The sequence below is a fragment of the Natator depressus genome, chromosome 13, assembly GCF_965152275.1.
Source record: "Natator depressus isolate rNatDep1 chromosome 13, rNatDep2.hap1, whole genome shotgun sequence".
NCBI lineage: Eukaryota > Metazoa > Chordata > Testudines > Cheloniidae > Natator > Natator depressus.
The window spans coordinates 18,290,455-18,307,815 of NC_134246.1; the positions used below are offsets into that span (position 1 = coordinate 18,290,455).

The 17,361-nt window shown below is 41.0% G+C and overlaps 1 protein-coding gene across 4 annotated transcripts in view; it reads left to right on the top strand.

Moving 5' to 3' along the window:
* The window catches only part of SULF2 (sulfatase 2), a 238,580-nt gene that overhangs the window by 141,886 nt on the left and 79,333 nt on the right, over positions 1-17,361 (top strand). For all 4 annotated transcript variants that reach the window (XM_074970050.1, XM_074970048.1, XM_074970047.1 and 1 more), the window contains 2 exons: positions 4,836-5,080; positions 15,838-16,077. In XM_074970050.1, the coding sequence (XP_074826151.1) occupies positions 4,906-5,080; positions 15,838-16,077 (415 nt within the window). In that variant the 5' untranslated portion in view covers positions 4,836-4,905. The remainder of the gene's footprint in view (positions 1-4,835; positions 5,081-15,837; positions 16,078-17,361) is intronic.

The window sequence follows — 17,361 nt, forward strand, 5'->3', positions numbered from 1 at the left end:
CCAGATTCTGTTCTTCGTTGTGATGGGGGTAAATCCAGATTTGTGTTTGGTTTTTTTGTGGGGTTTTTTTGGTTTTAGGTTTTTACTTTAATGGAGTTACAATAGTGTAATAGGAGTATTTATGCTAGGTACAGTTGAAATATTTCTCCACTGTCTCTAAGGCTGGTTCATTGGTAACTGCATAGAGAGTGCTAGGTGCATATAGCCCAGCATTATCCACTACAGTTTTCAGCAGAGTAGCTGTTAGACTTGTGCAAAGTAATTTTAATCAACGTGGCGTAAAAAAACCAGCATTTGAAGTCAGAGTTAATACTGGTGCTCTCAGGACTGCCGGGTTGATGATCGTGGTGGAGGGACATTTTTCAGAAATTTCTCTAGTGGAGGCAGCCCTCAAGAGCAGAATTTGGATCTGTGTTCTGTTAATAGAATAAACACACTAAAAAAGCCCCTTCCTGTCAACATTTATAAATGTGACTTAGTGCAGGTTCTCAACCTTTTTCTTTCTGAGGCTCCCACAACATGCTATAAAAACTCCAGGGCCCACCTGTGCCACAATAACTGGTTTTCTGGATGTAAAAGCGAGGATTGGCAGCAAGGGGTAGCAAGCCGGGCAATTACTGGGGGCCCCATGCCACAGGGACCCCCACAAAGCTACATTGCTCAGGCTTAAGCTTCAGCCTGGGTAGCAGGACTCAAGGCCCTGGGCTTCAGTCCTATGCGGTGGGGCTTCAACTTTCTACTCTGGGCTCCAGTCAATCTAATGCTGGCTGTGCTTGGTGGCCCCCCTGAAACCTGCTCGCGGCCCCCCAGGGGGTCCCGGACATCTGGTTGAGAACCACTGACTTAGTGGTAACATTCTGCATTACCAGACAGGAGAACTGAGTTTGCCTGTAATCTTGCTCCCCAACTGGCAGGATCTTAAGAACAAGGGAGGCATCTGTATCCAATTCAGTCTATGAAGGGAGGGAGTGATTTGTTACTGCAAATAGGGTGGTGGAGAGGGGAGAACATTCTTCTTCTTTTCTTTTTTTTTTCCCCCTGGGCCTCTCTGTTGGAGATGCTCACAGACTTACCACAGCTCAGTTAGCTGTCTCTTCTGAAAGAAAAACTAGGGTTTTGATGGTACTTGCCTATAAACAGGGATGATCAAATTTTGCTACATTTGGATGGGTAATTTAGGAGAAACTAGGAGGCACACCTAATTTCATAAGAAACAGCACAGATTAGAGCTGTCCTCATCTGTTACATGGAAATGTGGCCTGCAGCGGCTACAGGTCTCAGCACATAGAGAACCAGAACACCTGGGCCATTGAGATAAAAATGAATCGCTACACATAGATGCACCATATTAACGATGAAGGCAGACATGGCAGATGAAGGCAGACATTGTAGAATTCCGTGGGCCCCTCTTTGGCCAACATTGATACACACAGTAAACCAAACCTCCAAACAGGAATGGGAAAGAATTTTAATAACTTGCCTTTGCCTTTGACATATTGTTTCTTTCACCAAGTTCACTAATAATTGAAGAGACGTTCTCAATTGTGACACTTTGCTAAGTATTGTCACAACTCAAAGACTACATCTGACCACTATGAATGTGAGACACTTCTGCTGCCATTTTATAAGCTACTTAAAGCTGTTCACTCCACATTTTTTGTGAAATCTAATTAGCAGTGGCCTATCTGTCTTGTATGAATACACACATTTCAGAAAATAGAGGATTATTTTGTAAATTGCTTTAATTTTTTTACCCTGTTATGAATATGAGTTTTGGACATAATTGTATACTTTGAGTTGGTTCCAGGGGGTATCTATGAGGAATTCTTATCCTGATAACAACAGGGACATAACCTATGAGAATAGTTTAAACATCTGGAGAGAGAGAGGGGCAAAGATGAAAAGAATTATTTTGGTAGAGATTGCCTGCTGAACTTAATATGCAGTATTTTTCATATCTTCTTGGAGATAAGGGTAATTTTATAACTGTCAATACATTTTTGTAGCTAGAAAAGTTGTGGAGACACCTCTGTATTGTTTTTTTTTCCCCCCAGTGTCCCAAAATATACTAAGAATTTTATAGGAAGACATAGTTCCTGGCCCAAAGGGCTTACTGTCTCATTTTAGAGGTGATGCAATGAATGAGGGTAATAAATAGTAGGGAGGAAATGGGCTGGGGAGTGGAGGAGGGAAGAGGGTACAACAACGAGGTCATATGGTTATTCCCATGTATTTGTTTTAACGAAGAAAGAAAATGCAAGATACACTTGTGTATAAATCCCATATCCAGTTAGGGGGGAAAGGGAAGCATGGTCAGATACAACACTAACAGACAGCCTTCAGTTGGCTAGTCCCAAGGAAAAAATGAAATGATCCCTTGTAAATCCCATGTCTTCAGAAAAACACTGGCTGTGTAATGGGAGTGGACAGATCATCAGTTTTGTTGGGGGGGTTTTAATACACATTTCTGTTTGTTAGAATTTTTATGTGTCTTCAGGAGGGAATCTCTCTACTAATGTGCACCTCCCAACCTTCTGATTCCTCCTCCGCAGTAAACAGCTCTAGGGTCTGCCTCTATCACTGCTCTTGACTTTCCCAAGTAGTAGCTGCACAGTGAAACTGCCATGATTCTTGCTTGTTTCACTGCTGCAGGCAGAATTCTGAACGTGAGCAATGAAAACTGACAAGACTGGTCAGTGTGTACTCTCATAGCTTGGCAAAGCTCTGCGCGGAGCCAAGGTACTAGAGCTGTCAGCCTGCAGTTTTAGAAGACTTCCCCCACCACCACCACATGGGCTAGAATTTGTTCTTTTAAATAAAATCTTAGATTCTGCAGAAATTGATTTTAATTCACTCATAAATCCGTAAAGAAACTTGCTGGGGTGAATAATTAGGTTGACTTTTCAAGCCTGGTCTATGTATATGAATTGGGAAATAGCCCTTGCTAAATATTGCATCAAAGTACAACTAGGTATCTGCTGGTTTAAATATAAGAATCTTGTGCTTTCTCTTCCCCCCCGCCCCCCAAATATAGAAACTGTGTGTAATTTCTCAGACGAGTGGTTTTGTCATGACTTGAGAACAGTCTTAATCAAGGTTTATCCCAAGAAACAAATTCTAGTAGTGATGATCTGATGATATTGCTATGCAGTAATCTACTCGGAGGGACAATTTCTAACTTGCTTTATGGACAGAACATTAAGCTTCTTTCATTGAGTAAAGCATACTGTGCTGGGCTTTCTCTACTCAGCCACTTCTGGTCTTTACAAAAGGCAGATAGTTTCCCATGTGTTACTTTTAATTGATTTCCACTGCATTATGTGAACTCACTGGCACAAGTCCAGAGAAAGCCAGTACATAGGGAATTAATCAAAAATTGACTCATTGATCACTTGATGGGATGAAATAATTAGCGCTTAATATTCTCCTTATAGTTTCTTATGGGTGCTTTGACTTCCATTAGCAAAAGAAAATTCCTTTAGGCCAGAAGATTATCAACCAGCATTGAAATTTAAGAAATGTCTCAATGTTCATTCATCTAGGGCAGTGATTCTCAAAGCTGGTCCGCCGCTTGTTCAGGGAAAGCCCGCTTCCCGCAGCCCCCACTGGCCTGGAGCGGCGAACCACAGCCAGTGGGAGCCGCGATCGGCTGAACCTGCGGACTCGGCAGGTAAACAAACCGGTCCGGCGTGCCAGGGGCTTTCCCTGAACAAGCGGCGGACCGGCTTTGAGAACCGCTGATCTAGGGCATGCCCCTGCTTGCTTAGAAATCAGTGGGAACTGTGCTGTTGATTCCAGTGGGAGCAGGATCAGGGTCTTAGGAACCAATCCTGTAAACAGTTTACCTCTGGGCATAATCCTTACTGCCTGCCATGAGCAGTTCTAGGTAATAGGACAATTCTCAATGTGTCTAGTGATAAGAGTTTGCGGTACTAGGCCTTTAAATTGTAAATACAGAACATGCTTGTTTAGTACTTTAACAGAAAAACAACAACGGCAACAAATTTCTGTAAAACCTCCATATCCATTTTGAAATAACATGACTGCCACCCACAAAGCCAGGAAGTTCAGAATTAGTGCTGAAACACTAGCCTGAAATCATCCTGTCATTTCTAGGCCCATGCAGCCAAATTCAGCCCTGGTATAAAGGGGCATGCTTTCCAGTTGAAATCTCTGAGTTGCAGCAACTTGTGCGAGATCTGAATTTGGCTTGTAGTTCATGTCCGTTGTGACTTCACAAGACAAACTTATTGTTCACTCAATAGGTTTTACCACAATCTTGGTAAAAATCTCTATTTAGATACATTGTTCCTTTAAAGGTGATTTTTTTTGACTCAGTAAATAAAATTATATCAGTCAAAAGTACACAGAGGGCCTTAAATTTACATTATGGATAAGTACCCTGCACTGTTGTAGCTCCCAGATCCAGTACTCTCTGTATATCGTTTTAATTTCTGATTAGTTGCACCTGGCTAAAACATTTTAAAATGATTTTGTTTAAAAAAAAAAAAAAAAAAAAAAGTTCTTTCCCTTGTGGGTTCCTTGAACTTTTTGCCAACTTTCAGCACTCAGCAAAATGTCTCAAAAAATTTAGATAAACTCTTGAAAATTGTGAATGTTTCTACTTCTAACAGGTACCAAGGTGAAAAACTGCAAGTAACTTGTTTCTCATTTAGGGGGTTTAGGGTATTTTAGGTATATGTGGCTTAGCCTTTTAAAAAGAACCTCCTTGTTCATTTGAAAGATTTTGATAAATGGGAACATTTTCTTTTTTTATTTTTTTTTTTTTATTTTTTTGCACAAATGCTTACCTGCTTTCCCTTTTCCCATGTTAGATCTGCAAGTAAAGAGGAAATAGAAGACCTTAACCCACCTTGTTTGGAGAGAACGCAAAACCAGCACAATATGGCACAGCCTAGCATTGTCCTTGGATTATTCATAATGACTGTTTTATCAATGCTGGATGGAAGTTCAGCTTTCCTATTAAATCAGCGTCTGAAGGGAAGATTTCAAAGGGACCGCAGAAACATCCGTCCAAACATCATTCTCATTCTTACTGATGATCAGGATGTAGAACTTGGTAAGAGCCAAACAAAGAGTATTTTAGTTCACAAATATGGCATTGCTTTTGCTTGGGGCTAGATTTTGCTCTCAGACGCTCTAGTGTAAATAGAAAAGGAGTACTTGTGGCACCTTAGAGACTAACCACTTTATTTGAGCATAAGCTTTCGTGAGCTACAGCATCCGATGAAGTGAGCTGTAGCTCACGAAAGCTTATGGTCAAATAAATTGGTTAGTCTCTAAGGTGCCACAAGTACTCCTTTTTGTTTTTGCAAATACAGACTAACACGGCTGCTACTCTGAAACCTGCCTAGTGTAAATGTACATTTTGACCAGTGCAGCAGAGAACAGGATATAATCCCTAACCTGCAGATGAATTTTTTTCTCTGTGAAATGTACAGTAGAACAAGTGGTGAAATATTGTGAAAACCTGTGTGTACATGTAATATGCTAACTCACTGACAGCAAATGTAACATCAGTTTAAGATTTGATACATTCTGTCTCTGGGGTTATATCCTGCTTTGGAAGCAAATCTCTGATTTTTAATGATTATCTTCAGTTTGCTTATTACAGTTCTGTGCACAAGCTGGGAAGTTGCACACAAAGATGGTAGGTTTAGTTACATAACTGGCTATTCATGTAATTACCCAATTTCCTTGTGAAACTGCAGTATTTGGAGTACAAAATTGTTTTTTTTAAATCTCTAAATTCCATTATTAAATAGTATTACAAGAAATTAAAACTAATTTAGGGATTTTTCCCATGAAGATAAAGTATTTGATTACTGCCAAGATCATTTAGAATCATAAGAGTCTACTCTCTTATTCAGCTCTGATCATCTGTTCCACTAGTTGAAGTTGTAATTGTTGAGAAAAGAAGATTAAGCAAAGAAAGTTTGTTTAATCTTAATGATTTGGCATAACGATTAAGTTGAGAAGCTTGCTGAAAAATTAACCTATATCTTTGCAGAATCTTGTGTATAGTGAGAAGCAATTACCAGAAAGGAGTTTTATATGAGTAGTTTTTTAGGTACATTTAAAAATGGGTTTATGAAGCCCATATCTGTTTAAAAATTGAGGGGATAGAATCTGTTTTGTGTTTCTTTTGAGCAACATTAAATCAAATTTCCAGTATAGTAGACAAGAAAACAAATTGTGGGGAAAAGGTGGAGCATCATAGTAAAATGAAGGAGCTTTGATTTATGCAGGGACAGCTGCTGTTCTAAACCAAAAGCGTATGATGGCATAATGACAATGCTTTTATAGATACTTTCTTTTTGTCGGTGTTTCTGCATGTCATAAGCTATATCCCAGTTGTCACTTGGTTCGAAAGGTAACTAGAAAGTTTTCCGGTGTGACAGGATAAGAAATAAAATATTAGTTTAAGTGAGGCAGGTTCAGAAGTTTGTTTGTTTTGTTTTGTTTTTTCGAGTGATGGTTATGTTTTTCACAATTAGACCAGTTTCAATAATGCATGTCCAAAAAAGCCAAGTACATTATCTCTGTCTCATGTGACCAAAATCCAGAGGGTCGTCCTAAAAAATTTATCACTTTCTATTTTATGCTCGCCTGCCCGTCTCTGATGCAATTGTTAATGTCCTCTGGGCTGTATACTTCTTTTCTCAGGTAATCTGATGTCTCTTTCCAATTTCAAGCACAGTGGGCAGCTGTCCACACAAATTAGGGTCCGGCTGGAGAAAATGCATTTGATGAAGCTGAGATTTGATATTTATCATATTCCAGTTAATGGCTTCATGAGACCAAATGTTTGTTTGAGGTCATTTTTTATTCTTAAATTGGCCAACTTTATCTATCCAAACTGCTGTTTGTGAGTATTGGAATTAATGCATTCAGGAACATGGAAACAAGATGTCAATTGCAGTTTGGTCTACAGATTGCAAATGCAAGCTAACAAAAATTTGAAAATTTTTAGAAGTGCAGTTTAGAAAACTGAGCACAGCAAAAGTTACCAGTATTTCTGAGGAAATTCAGAAGGAAGCTGTGCTTTTGGTGGGCAGAGCTGGCATGTGACTTCTCATTTTGTTTTTCTGCTGAGATTGTTTTGTGGCTATTTCTGATGTGAAAGGAGAGAGGATACAATCTCAGGCTCTCTAACGGCCCTCCCCTTATTTTAACCTAAGGTGAGTTTAACAATATAGCAATAACAGGTGTGGTTTGTCAAACGGAGATGCATAGCATTCAGGAAAGAGGCTTAACTTCCCTTTTATTTGTTCTGCTGTTAATCATGCATTTTACTCAGGAAACCAAACCCTAACCATGGATTGAAACAAGGGAGGATCTGATAAAAAGACTGCCCGATGCTTGGGTCAAAGGAGTTGGAGTGTGCTGTGCTGGATATAAACAAGGGAAGATAACTGCTTTCTTCTGACCTCTCTTTACCTGAAGACCAAGAAGAAGTTTAGTCAGCTATTGGAACAGGCATGCTTAGTGGCTTGTCTTCCTAATTATGAGAATTGTACTGAGTAGTGAACAAGTTGGTACATGAGTAAGAAGAGGCAAAATATACTGATGGTAGAAAAGGCTTAAATTACACCCAGAGATTAATTTTCCAATTAGATTAATGAGAATCCAAGCTGACCTAGTGCTGATGTCCAATGCATTATAAATCCCAGCATCTCCAGTTTAAATTGGACTGAAGTTTGGATATCCTATTACTGTAGTTACAGTAGGTCAGCGGTTCTCAACCTGCGGGCCGCTTGTGGCCCAATTAGCACACAGCAGTGGCCCATGTGATATTCTCAGGGCCATAAATGGGGTGGGGCAGGAGGCCAGGGTGATTACCACCTTCCACCCTGTAGGATCATGGATCTAGTGACCTCCACTGGAGTAGGCTCCCCGGCACTAGGACTGCAGTGGCAGGCAGGCAGGGTAGGTTGCATAGCTGAGCTACCTGCAGCCGAGATAGGAAGCCATGGCAAAGGGGGTGCAGCCAGTGCATGGGGGACAGACTGTAGGTGGGTGGCTGGGGGCAGTGCCTGGATGGGGAGCTAGGTACTGTGGCATAGTCCCTGGATGGGGGGGGGGCTGTTATTGGAGTAGGCTGGGGGGGGGGGGCAGTCCCTGCGGGAAGGGAGTTCTGATCTGGACGGAGCACCCTGTCTCTGCAGGACAGGCACCATGAGCGATATGTAATGGAAGCGGCAAGAGGCTCAGGGGGAGCCGGAACGGGGTGGGGCAAGGGCAGAATGGGGAGGGGCCATGGGCGGAACAGGGGAGAGGTTCCGGGTTCACCGCTCCAGCCAGGGCCACACCCCACATGGCCTTGGGTGTGGCCGGAAGAGGTGGGACGGGAGGCTAGCCTCACTAAGAGGAAGCTTCACGTGCTGCCCATGGCAGGCACATGTGCCAACCCAGTGTTGGGGTGGTCTGGATGCTGCAGGGGACAGTCCCAGAGGGGTTGGGTGATGGGGGGGACATTTCCTGGCTGGGTGCATGGTGGGGCTGAGTGCATGTGGGATAGTTCCTGGCTGGGGGGCACCCCACACCAGGCAGGGCTTCCCATCTTTGCAGGCAGGCTCCATAGCCACGTTCTCTGGTCGCTCAGCCCAGCTGCACTGCCAGCAGCAACGCGGAAGTGATGGTGGCAATACACCATGCCATGCCACCCTTACAGTAAATTAATTAATTTTAACAGTAATGTTTTGACTTATTTTGCTAATTTAAAATGTTCTTGGTAGACATTTGCTAGTGTTGAAATGAAAGGTAATATATCGATTTGAATCATATTGCTGCCGTATAACAAATACTAAACCTTATTTTTGTGTGTGTGTGCGCGTGTGTGTATAGAGTGTGGCTGCGGCCCACGTAACACATAGCTGCATATGTGGCTCACAATGGTAAATAGGTTGAGAACTAGAGCCCTGCACAGATACAAATTTATATCTGTGGTTATAAATTGGTATCCGTGGGATTGCAGCGGCGAAAGGAGAGAAACGTGGGGCCGTCTCTCCCGGGAGCCAGCACTGTACCGCCCCAAGCCCTGCCCCATCCCTTCCATGCAGCTGTCTGGGTCTCCTGTCTGGGGAGCGGTGTCGCTGGAACACAAGAGCACAACCAGGGACAACTGCCAGTGATCCTGGTGCCCGCCCCGTGGGCAGTGCTGGGGGGGGTACAGCCGTGCTGGAGGAGCTGCCGGCGTGGGACACTGGCTCCTGGAAGCTGCGGCCCCACGTTCTGCTCCTTTCGCCACTGCACTTCCACAGGTATGGATTTATATCCACAGATATAAATTTGTATCCGTGCAGGACTCTATTGAGAACCACTGCAGTAAGTCATTCGGGTCAGCTTACATAACTATCTCATTCATAGACAGAAGTGACCTAGCTGCCTGGGAGATGCTTCATTTATGTTAGTGAGATCGGAGTAACCTGTTGATATATGATCCATTGAATAAGTACAAATCTGGAGCAAGAAGACAATGTGCTTGGCAGTTTTCCCACATAGAGAGGTGACCTGTTAGCAGCTTTTAAAAGAAAGAAGTACAAAGAGGGAAAATTGGGGAAAAATAGTATGTAAGATGGAAATAGAAAGCAAGCATAGTGTTTATGAGAGCATTCATTAACATTCCAGAGGTTGAATAGACATGTCCACGTACAGGTATCTCTCAAATTTAACTTCAAAACAGATGAAGTCACTTGGGGATTAATTCAAGATCTTTAACAAGTGGAACTGCCAAAAACTGATGTTAACTGCATGATCTCTGACAATAAAATGCTAGTTAATGAAACATTCAATATTAGATCTTCAAACAGCTGCTATAAGTTATTTATTTATTTTGAGCAAGTTTCTACTATTGATTTATACTAAAGAATTCACAATAAATCCTGCTCCTGCAGACAACTATTTAAATTCACAACCAGGATTTTTATATTTCTCTTTTCAATATTTATATATTTTAAAGATGTTAATGTATTTTAACACGTGAAGGGAAATCTAATCTTTAACATTACACACCATTATTGTTTAGCTGGAGAGACTTGACTGGATCTCACTATCATAGTACAGGAAAATAGTTTCTCATGCACTAATATTTGAATTCTTGTATGACATACTCTGTGTTTTTGTACGGTGATCAGATCTTTTGCAAAATGTGATCACAGAGATAAACTTTGCAATCTGTATGTAATAGTGAATGTACTTGGACAAGTCTCTAGAAGATGGTCCAGTCATAGTGTGAATATTCAATAAATACAAGCAAGCAGGTGATGTGTGGGAAACAGTATGCAGTGGGGCATATTTTTAAGGCGTGGCAAAAGGTGTGCACAAAAACGTGTGCAGTTGTATGCACAAAAAGCCTGCGTTTGCGTGTTTTAATCTCTTATAACTACCTGTCTTTTCTATAGTCTTCAGGCTTGTGCACAAATACCAGTTGTCATAGGAAATGTGAGGTTTTAAGAAGCACCTGTTACAGCCTGCTCAGTTATTGTTTCAATACAACAAAGCACTCTTTCTTAATATGCTGTGTCATGGAGTAGTGTTTGAAGAACTTTTGATAAATGTCCTACATGCACACTCCTGGGATCTAGTGCTTCTATCGGCTTTACCCTATATACTTCCTTTGCACTTTTCCTCATAATCTTTGGATGGATAATAGAGCCCTTCTGTGACATGCATTTCTCAGATTCATTATATTCCTGAAAGATGTTGCAGGGCTCATCATAAGACCACCATCTACTCTGAATGTTAAATTGTGCTGCTGAAAATTCCTACAACTGTCATCTTAACATATATGCTTCCTGGTGTCCGGGATGTCTGCATCTCTGTTCTGACCACTATAACTCTTCTGTCCTCCATTTACAGTGGAGGAGAAGATAAGGGGCTCTCTGACACACAATGCAGGGAAAGCTTCCTTCTCAGATGGTAGGGGATAATTATTAGTACACAAACAGAGTTGTAAAAAGGAATGACTTCTAAGTGTCTGCCACAGAGCTTGCACAGTTTCACAGTGTTTCCTCAATGTCAAGGCCTCACTCAAAGTCTGTAGAGAGTTTGTCTGTGAATTTTCCACATTATAATATCAGTCTAAACAGTGACAGCATCAGTAGAATAAACTCTGAAGAGAGATCAAGCAAAACACCTTGTTGCAGCTGATGTCACATGAAGTCCAAATAGAACTTCAGCTTAGTGCTATATATCTTTTATGCTTCTCTTTGTCTACCGAACAGCTGAATGCATCAAACAGATGACTCTCAACAAATCTTCACCATAGATTTTCTTACAGTTCTCCAAAAAGCACAGAGTTACAAATAAGGCAACTTTATTATCTATGATTTTAGACTTGTAACAGAGACCTTTTTCTGAATAAAATGTTGACACTTCAAAGTATAACCTCTCTTAGCACATCAGAATCTAACTAATAAAATCCTGGAAGGTTTTCCCACTCGAGAGAAGATGGTTTGCAGAGATTCCAATCCCTGATTAACACATAAGTGATGTTCTGCCATAGAAGAATATAATTTCTATTTTCCTTTGATGTCACCAAGTTTGTGTTGGAGGCAGGATGAAGAAAATAAGTTTTGGTTGGCTGGCTCAGTGTTGTTCTAAAATATTTAAAGCTGGCCTACTTAAGATTGCATGGAAGGGTATGCTTGGTTTTTGCCTTCCACTGATCTGTCACTCTGCATTAGTTCTCAAGCTGGGGAAGCAGATTAGATCATATGTTTTTGTATTAAAGACTGTTGATATATAGGCTCTTGTCATTACAGCAGTTTTATTAAAGAAGGTTACTGTCCCCAAGGGGAGACTTAACATGTAGGGTTATTTATGCACATATGCCTCTGTCATTTAAAGGGGTTGTTAAAATTGTATTTTAATAGTGGAATGACAAAACGTTCCTTCAGCCTGCTTTATTTATTTTTGAATTAGCTCATAAGACAGAGCAGTGCTAACATTTGCAATTTTTGAGTCCACCTACAGTAAAACTGGCTGTAATAATTGTAAGTGAAGTTAGAGGCTTTGAAGAGGGATGCTGCTCCCAAAGTACAAACTTTTCTATTTTGTGATTGTAAAAAAGGTCTTGTCTATTTTTTTTACGATACTACTTTTTAGTATGTGCGATATAATAGGTTCTTTTACAGGGGAGTCAGTCTTACAAATGGCATTGCGTTCCTGTGATAAAGAATTACAAAGAGGAGTTCTGATTAGCTTAAAAGGTTCCTAACAAAATGATCTCAAGAAATCTAATGCCATGGTAATTTTAAGATGAAAAGACTTGCAGTAGAAATTCTCCTTCAGGAACCAGGGAGTCCGATTTCCTACATGGATTGCAACCATTCTCACCGCCCTGTAGATTTTGAGTCATGGTTGTATCAAAGTGCCCTGTATCAAATCAACTCACTGTTGCAATTTCATAATGAAGTCCATTCCTAAAGAGCTTAGAAGAAACCTAAACCCATTATTGACAGAAACAACCTACAGTTTGTGCCAGATGGTTGCAGCATACATTGATTAAAGCTGAACTATTAATCCAACTCAACCTTGGGTAAGTTAGTCCCAGCTCCACTCCAGCATGAAACTTTATGCTAATCCTGATACTGTCTGTAAGGTACTTTGCTCCCATTCATAACAGGATGGGTTTGATGATATGTAAAGTTTTGTATTTGGGATTTTTTTAAAAGCATGTCGTGCTAGTGGCAGGTGCTAATTAAACTTCCTTCTAGATCAGGTATAGTCCAAGCAGCTTTACAAGTTTTCCCCATCAATATGCTTTAATTCTAATCTAGAGGGACCACCTTTACGAGTCAGAGGGAAACTCATTCTCCATGTCTTTTCAATCCTTGATTTCTCTGCACAGAGAGATGATGAGTGCCAATTGTGATGGTGGCTTCTTCGAAGTGGATGCCTCCCCACCAGGAACTGGGTTGAATCCAGAGGAATTTGTCACCTAGGAAACAGGGTAGCCATTGATAACAGTGGCTTTTGGTCATTGTTGACCTTGGTTGTATTTGAACCATTGAAGGAAGGAATGAGAGCAGCAGAATAAGGACAATTGACTTCAAAAAAACAGACTTTAACAAACTCTGAGAACTGGTAGGTAAGGTCCCATGAGAACAAAATCTAAGGGAAAAAAGAGCTCAGGAGAGTTGACGGTTTGTTAAAGAGACTATATAAAAGGCAAAAATGCAAACTGTCCCCGTGTAAAGGAAAGATAGGAAAAATAGTAAGAGTCCAATATAGCTCCATCAGGAGTTCTTTAATGACCTTTAAATCAAAAAGGAATCCTACCAAAAAGTGGAAACATGGATGAATTGCTAAGGAGGAATACAAAAGAATAGCTCAAGAATATAGGGACAAAATCAGAAAGGCTAAAGCATAAAATGAGCTACCCCTAGGAAGGAACATAAAAGAGGTAATAAGAGGTTCTTTAAATACATTAGGAGAAAGAGAAAGACAAAGGGAAGCGTAGGTCCTCTACTTAGCAGAAAAGGAGAGCCAATAAGTGATGACATCAAGAATGCTGAGGTGTTTAATATCTGATTTGCTTCAGTCTTCACTAAAAAGGTTAATGGTGGCCAGATGCTTAACACAATTAATATTAACAATAAAGGAAAAGGAGTGCAAGTCAAAATAGGGCAAGAACAGATTGAAGATCATTTAGTTAAATTAGATGTATTCAAGGTGGCAGGACTTGCTGAAATTCATCCTAGGCTATTTAAGGAACTAGCTGAAGCAATCTCAGAACCATTAGCAATTCTCTTCGAGACCTCATGGAGGTAAGGTAAAGTCCTAGAGGACTGGAGAAGGGCAAACATAGTACCTGTCTTTAAAAAGGGGAACAAAGAGGGTCTGGGGAACTATAGACCAGTCAGCCTAACTTTGATACCTGGAAAAATACTGGAACAAATTATTAAACAATCAGTTTGAAAGCACCTAAAGGATAATAGGGTTATAAGGAGTAGCCAGCATGGATTTGTCAAGAATAAATCATGCTAAACCAACCTATTTTCTTTCTTTGACAGGGTTACAGGCTTAGTGGATGGGGGGGAAGCGGTAGATGTGATGTATTTTGATACAGTCCCACATGACATTCTCATAAGCAAGCTAGGGAAATGTAGTCTAGATGTAATTAGTATAAGGTGGCTGCATAACTGGTTGAAGGAACATACTCGAAAAGTAGTTATCAATGGTTCATTGTCAGACTGGGAGGGCATGTCTAATGGTGTCCCACAGGGGTTGGTCCTAGGTCTGATACTAGTCAATAATTTCATTAATGACTTGGATTAGTGAAGTGAGCTGGGTGGGGTAGCAAGCACTTTGGATGAGAGGATTGGAATTCAAAATGACCTTGACGAATTGGAGAATTGGTCTGAAACCAACAATACAAAATTCAATTGTACGTGCGAAGTACTTTACTTAGGAAGGAAAAATTGAATGCACAACTACAAATGGAGAATAACTGGCTAGGCGGTAATGCTGCTGAAAAGGATATACATGACTGTGGATCCCAAATTGAATAGGAGTCAACAATATGGTGTAGTTGCGAAAAAGGTTAGTATCATTCAGAGGTGGATTAACAGGGAGTGTCACGTAAGACGCAGGAGGCAGTTATCCCACTTTACTCGTCATTGATGAGATCTCACCTGGAGTTCTGTGTTCAGTTCTGGGCACAATGTTTTAGGAAATTGGAGAGAGTGCAGTAGAGAACAATAAAAATGATCAAAAGTTTAGAGAAACTGACCTATGAGAGGTTTCAGAGTAGCAGCCGTGTTACTGTATTTGCAAAAAGAAAAGGAGCACTTGTGGCACCTTAGAGACTAACAGATTGATTTGAGCATAAGCTTTCGTGAGCTACAGCTCACTTCATCGGATGCATTCAGTCCGATGAAGTGAGCTGTAGCTCACGAAAGCTTATGCTCAAATAAATTTGTTAGTCTCTAAGGTGCCACAAGTACTCCTTTTCTTTTGACCTATGAGAAAAGGTTTAAAAAAAACCTGGGCATGATTTAGTTTTTAGAAAAGACTGATAACAGTCTTCAAATGTGTTAAAGGGTTGCTGTAAAGAAGACCGTGATAAGTTGTTCTCCATGGTCACTGAAGGTAGGACAAGAAGTAATTGGCTTAATCTGCAGCAAGGGAGATTTAGGTTAGATATTAGGAAAACTTTTCTAACTATAAGGATAGTTGAGCTCTGGAATAGGCTTCCAAGGGAGGTTGTGGATTCTCCGTCATTAAGAACATAAGAACGGCCATACTAGGTCGGACCAAAGGTCCATCTGTCCCAGTATCCTGTCTTCCAACAGTGGCCAATGCCAGGTGCCCCTGAGGGAATGAACAGAACAGGTAATCATCAAGTGATCCATCCCGTCGCCCATTCCCAGCTTCTAGCAAACAGAGGCTAGGAACACCATCCCTGTCCATCCTGGCTAATAGCCATTGATGGACCTATCCTCCATGAACTTATTTAGTTCTTTTTTGAAGGTCTTTAAGAACAGATTGAACAAACACCTGCCAGGGATGGTCTAGGTCTGTTTGGTCCTGCCTCAGTGCAAGGGGCTGGACTTGATGACTTCTCAAGGTCCCTTCCAGCCCTACATTTATAATCTTCTAGTAAGAATCTATAATCTGTAATATTGTATTCAGAAATCTTGCATTCCTTATTGGGCTTGTTTTGTCTAATAGATGTCCTTGCCCACTTGCAATTTGTTTTCTCCTCCTCTGCCTGACACTGATAGACTTAGCACGTGAGCTTGTGGCTTGTTCTTTTAACTGAAAACAAGAAAAACCTTTTGTAAGCTGCTGATGGTTTTCTTCTTTTAGGTTCTATGCAAGTGATGAATAAGACGAGGCGGATCATGGAACAGGGAGGCGCTCACTTCATCAATGCCTTTGTGACAACCCCAATGTGCTGCCCATCCCGCTCCTCTATTCTCACAGGGAAATATGTTCACAACCACAACACCTACACCAACAATGAGAACTGCTCCTCTCCATCCTGGCAAGCTCAGCATGAAATACGTACCTTTGCAATATACCTGAATAACACAGGATACAGGACAGGTAAGACCCATGTACCTAACCATCTCTCCGGCTGCTGACTTGTGAACAAAAAACACCAGGCACAGACCTCGCAGCAAATAGAGAATCTAATGTCCTATCTCTTAGTTTATTCTTGCAAAAAGCCACAGTTTAGCAGGTTGGGGAGTTAGAAATAGGAGGACTCACTCCAGGAACAGCATATCTTTTGGCACGGAACTGAACCCAGGACATGACATACCACATACAGCGCTTACATACTGTACTGGTAAATGATACTTTGATGCTCCTAAGGTGGATAAGGCAGAACCTTCAGTGAAGAGGAAAGAAACTGCGAGAGTGCCAGGGCCTAGACTGAGGGAAGATGGAGTTCCTCTTAAAACAGATAAGTTAGTTTAGTAAAACTAGGGAAAGAAGAGAAGAAACATCACCTTGGTCTGTGTGTGTGTGTGTGTGTGTGTGTGTGTGGATTAGGGTGGGGTGACTGGTTACTATGGAGATGATTTTCCAAATAGAGGATTAAGAAAAAATTTGAGCTGAGGACTAGGCAGCAGGAGCAGATGAGCTCTTGAGAAACAAAAGATCCTGTTTGCATGCAAATTTAAAGAGCCTGGGAAGAGGAATGCAGAAAGTATGAGATGCTGCTTCCAGCCCATTTCCTTCTGGTGTCCCCAAACCCTGCAGAGCAAGACCTCGCCTATTACTTTGAGTTTACTAGCACTGAGCTGCTCATTAGCACCTTGTAAGTCAGGAAGCATGATTTCATACAAAATCCTAGGCCAGCATACATTAACGTAGCTCTTTGAGGCAGGGACTGTTGTTTACCGTATGTTTGTATAGTACCTAGCACAGTAGATTCTTGATCTGGTTGATGCTGCTAGGCACTTCTGCAATACTAATGTTAAATAGTAGCCATGATATTTTCTAACCACTCACATGGGCACTTGGTACTCAGACAGCAGGGAGCGGTCTTCAAACAAACTGGGTATTTCCTTGCTTTGTTTTGCTCAGATAAAGGCTTGAATTAGTCTTGAAATTGGGGAAGTGTGGCTGCCTAATTACTCGATAGAATTTCCTTTTATTTATCACTCCTGGCATTAACATCTATGACCCTACAAAATGCACATGACGCTAAGATCATGTTTTCCTCTTTATAATGCATTTGTCCTTTGTTTGCTGCTATTTGATCATTGTAATTGTTGTTGTTGTAATATTCAACGGCCAAATCATGAACACTTGCCGTTCTTATTGACTTCAGTAAGAATCACAGATATTCATCTCTTAGGATTTGGACTCAAATTTAAATAG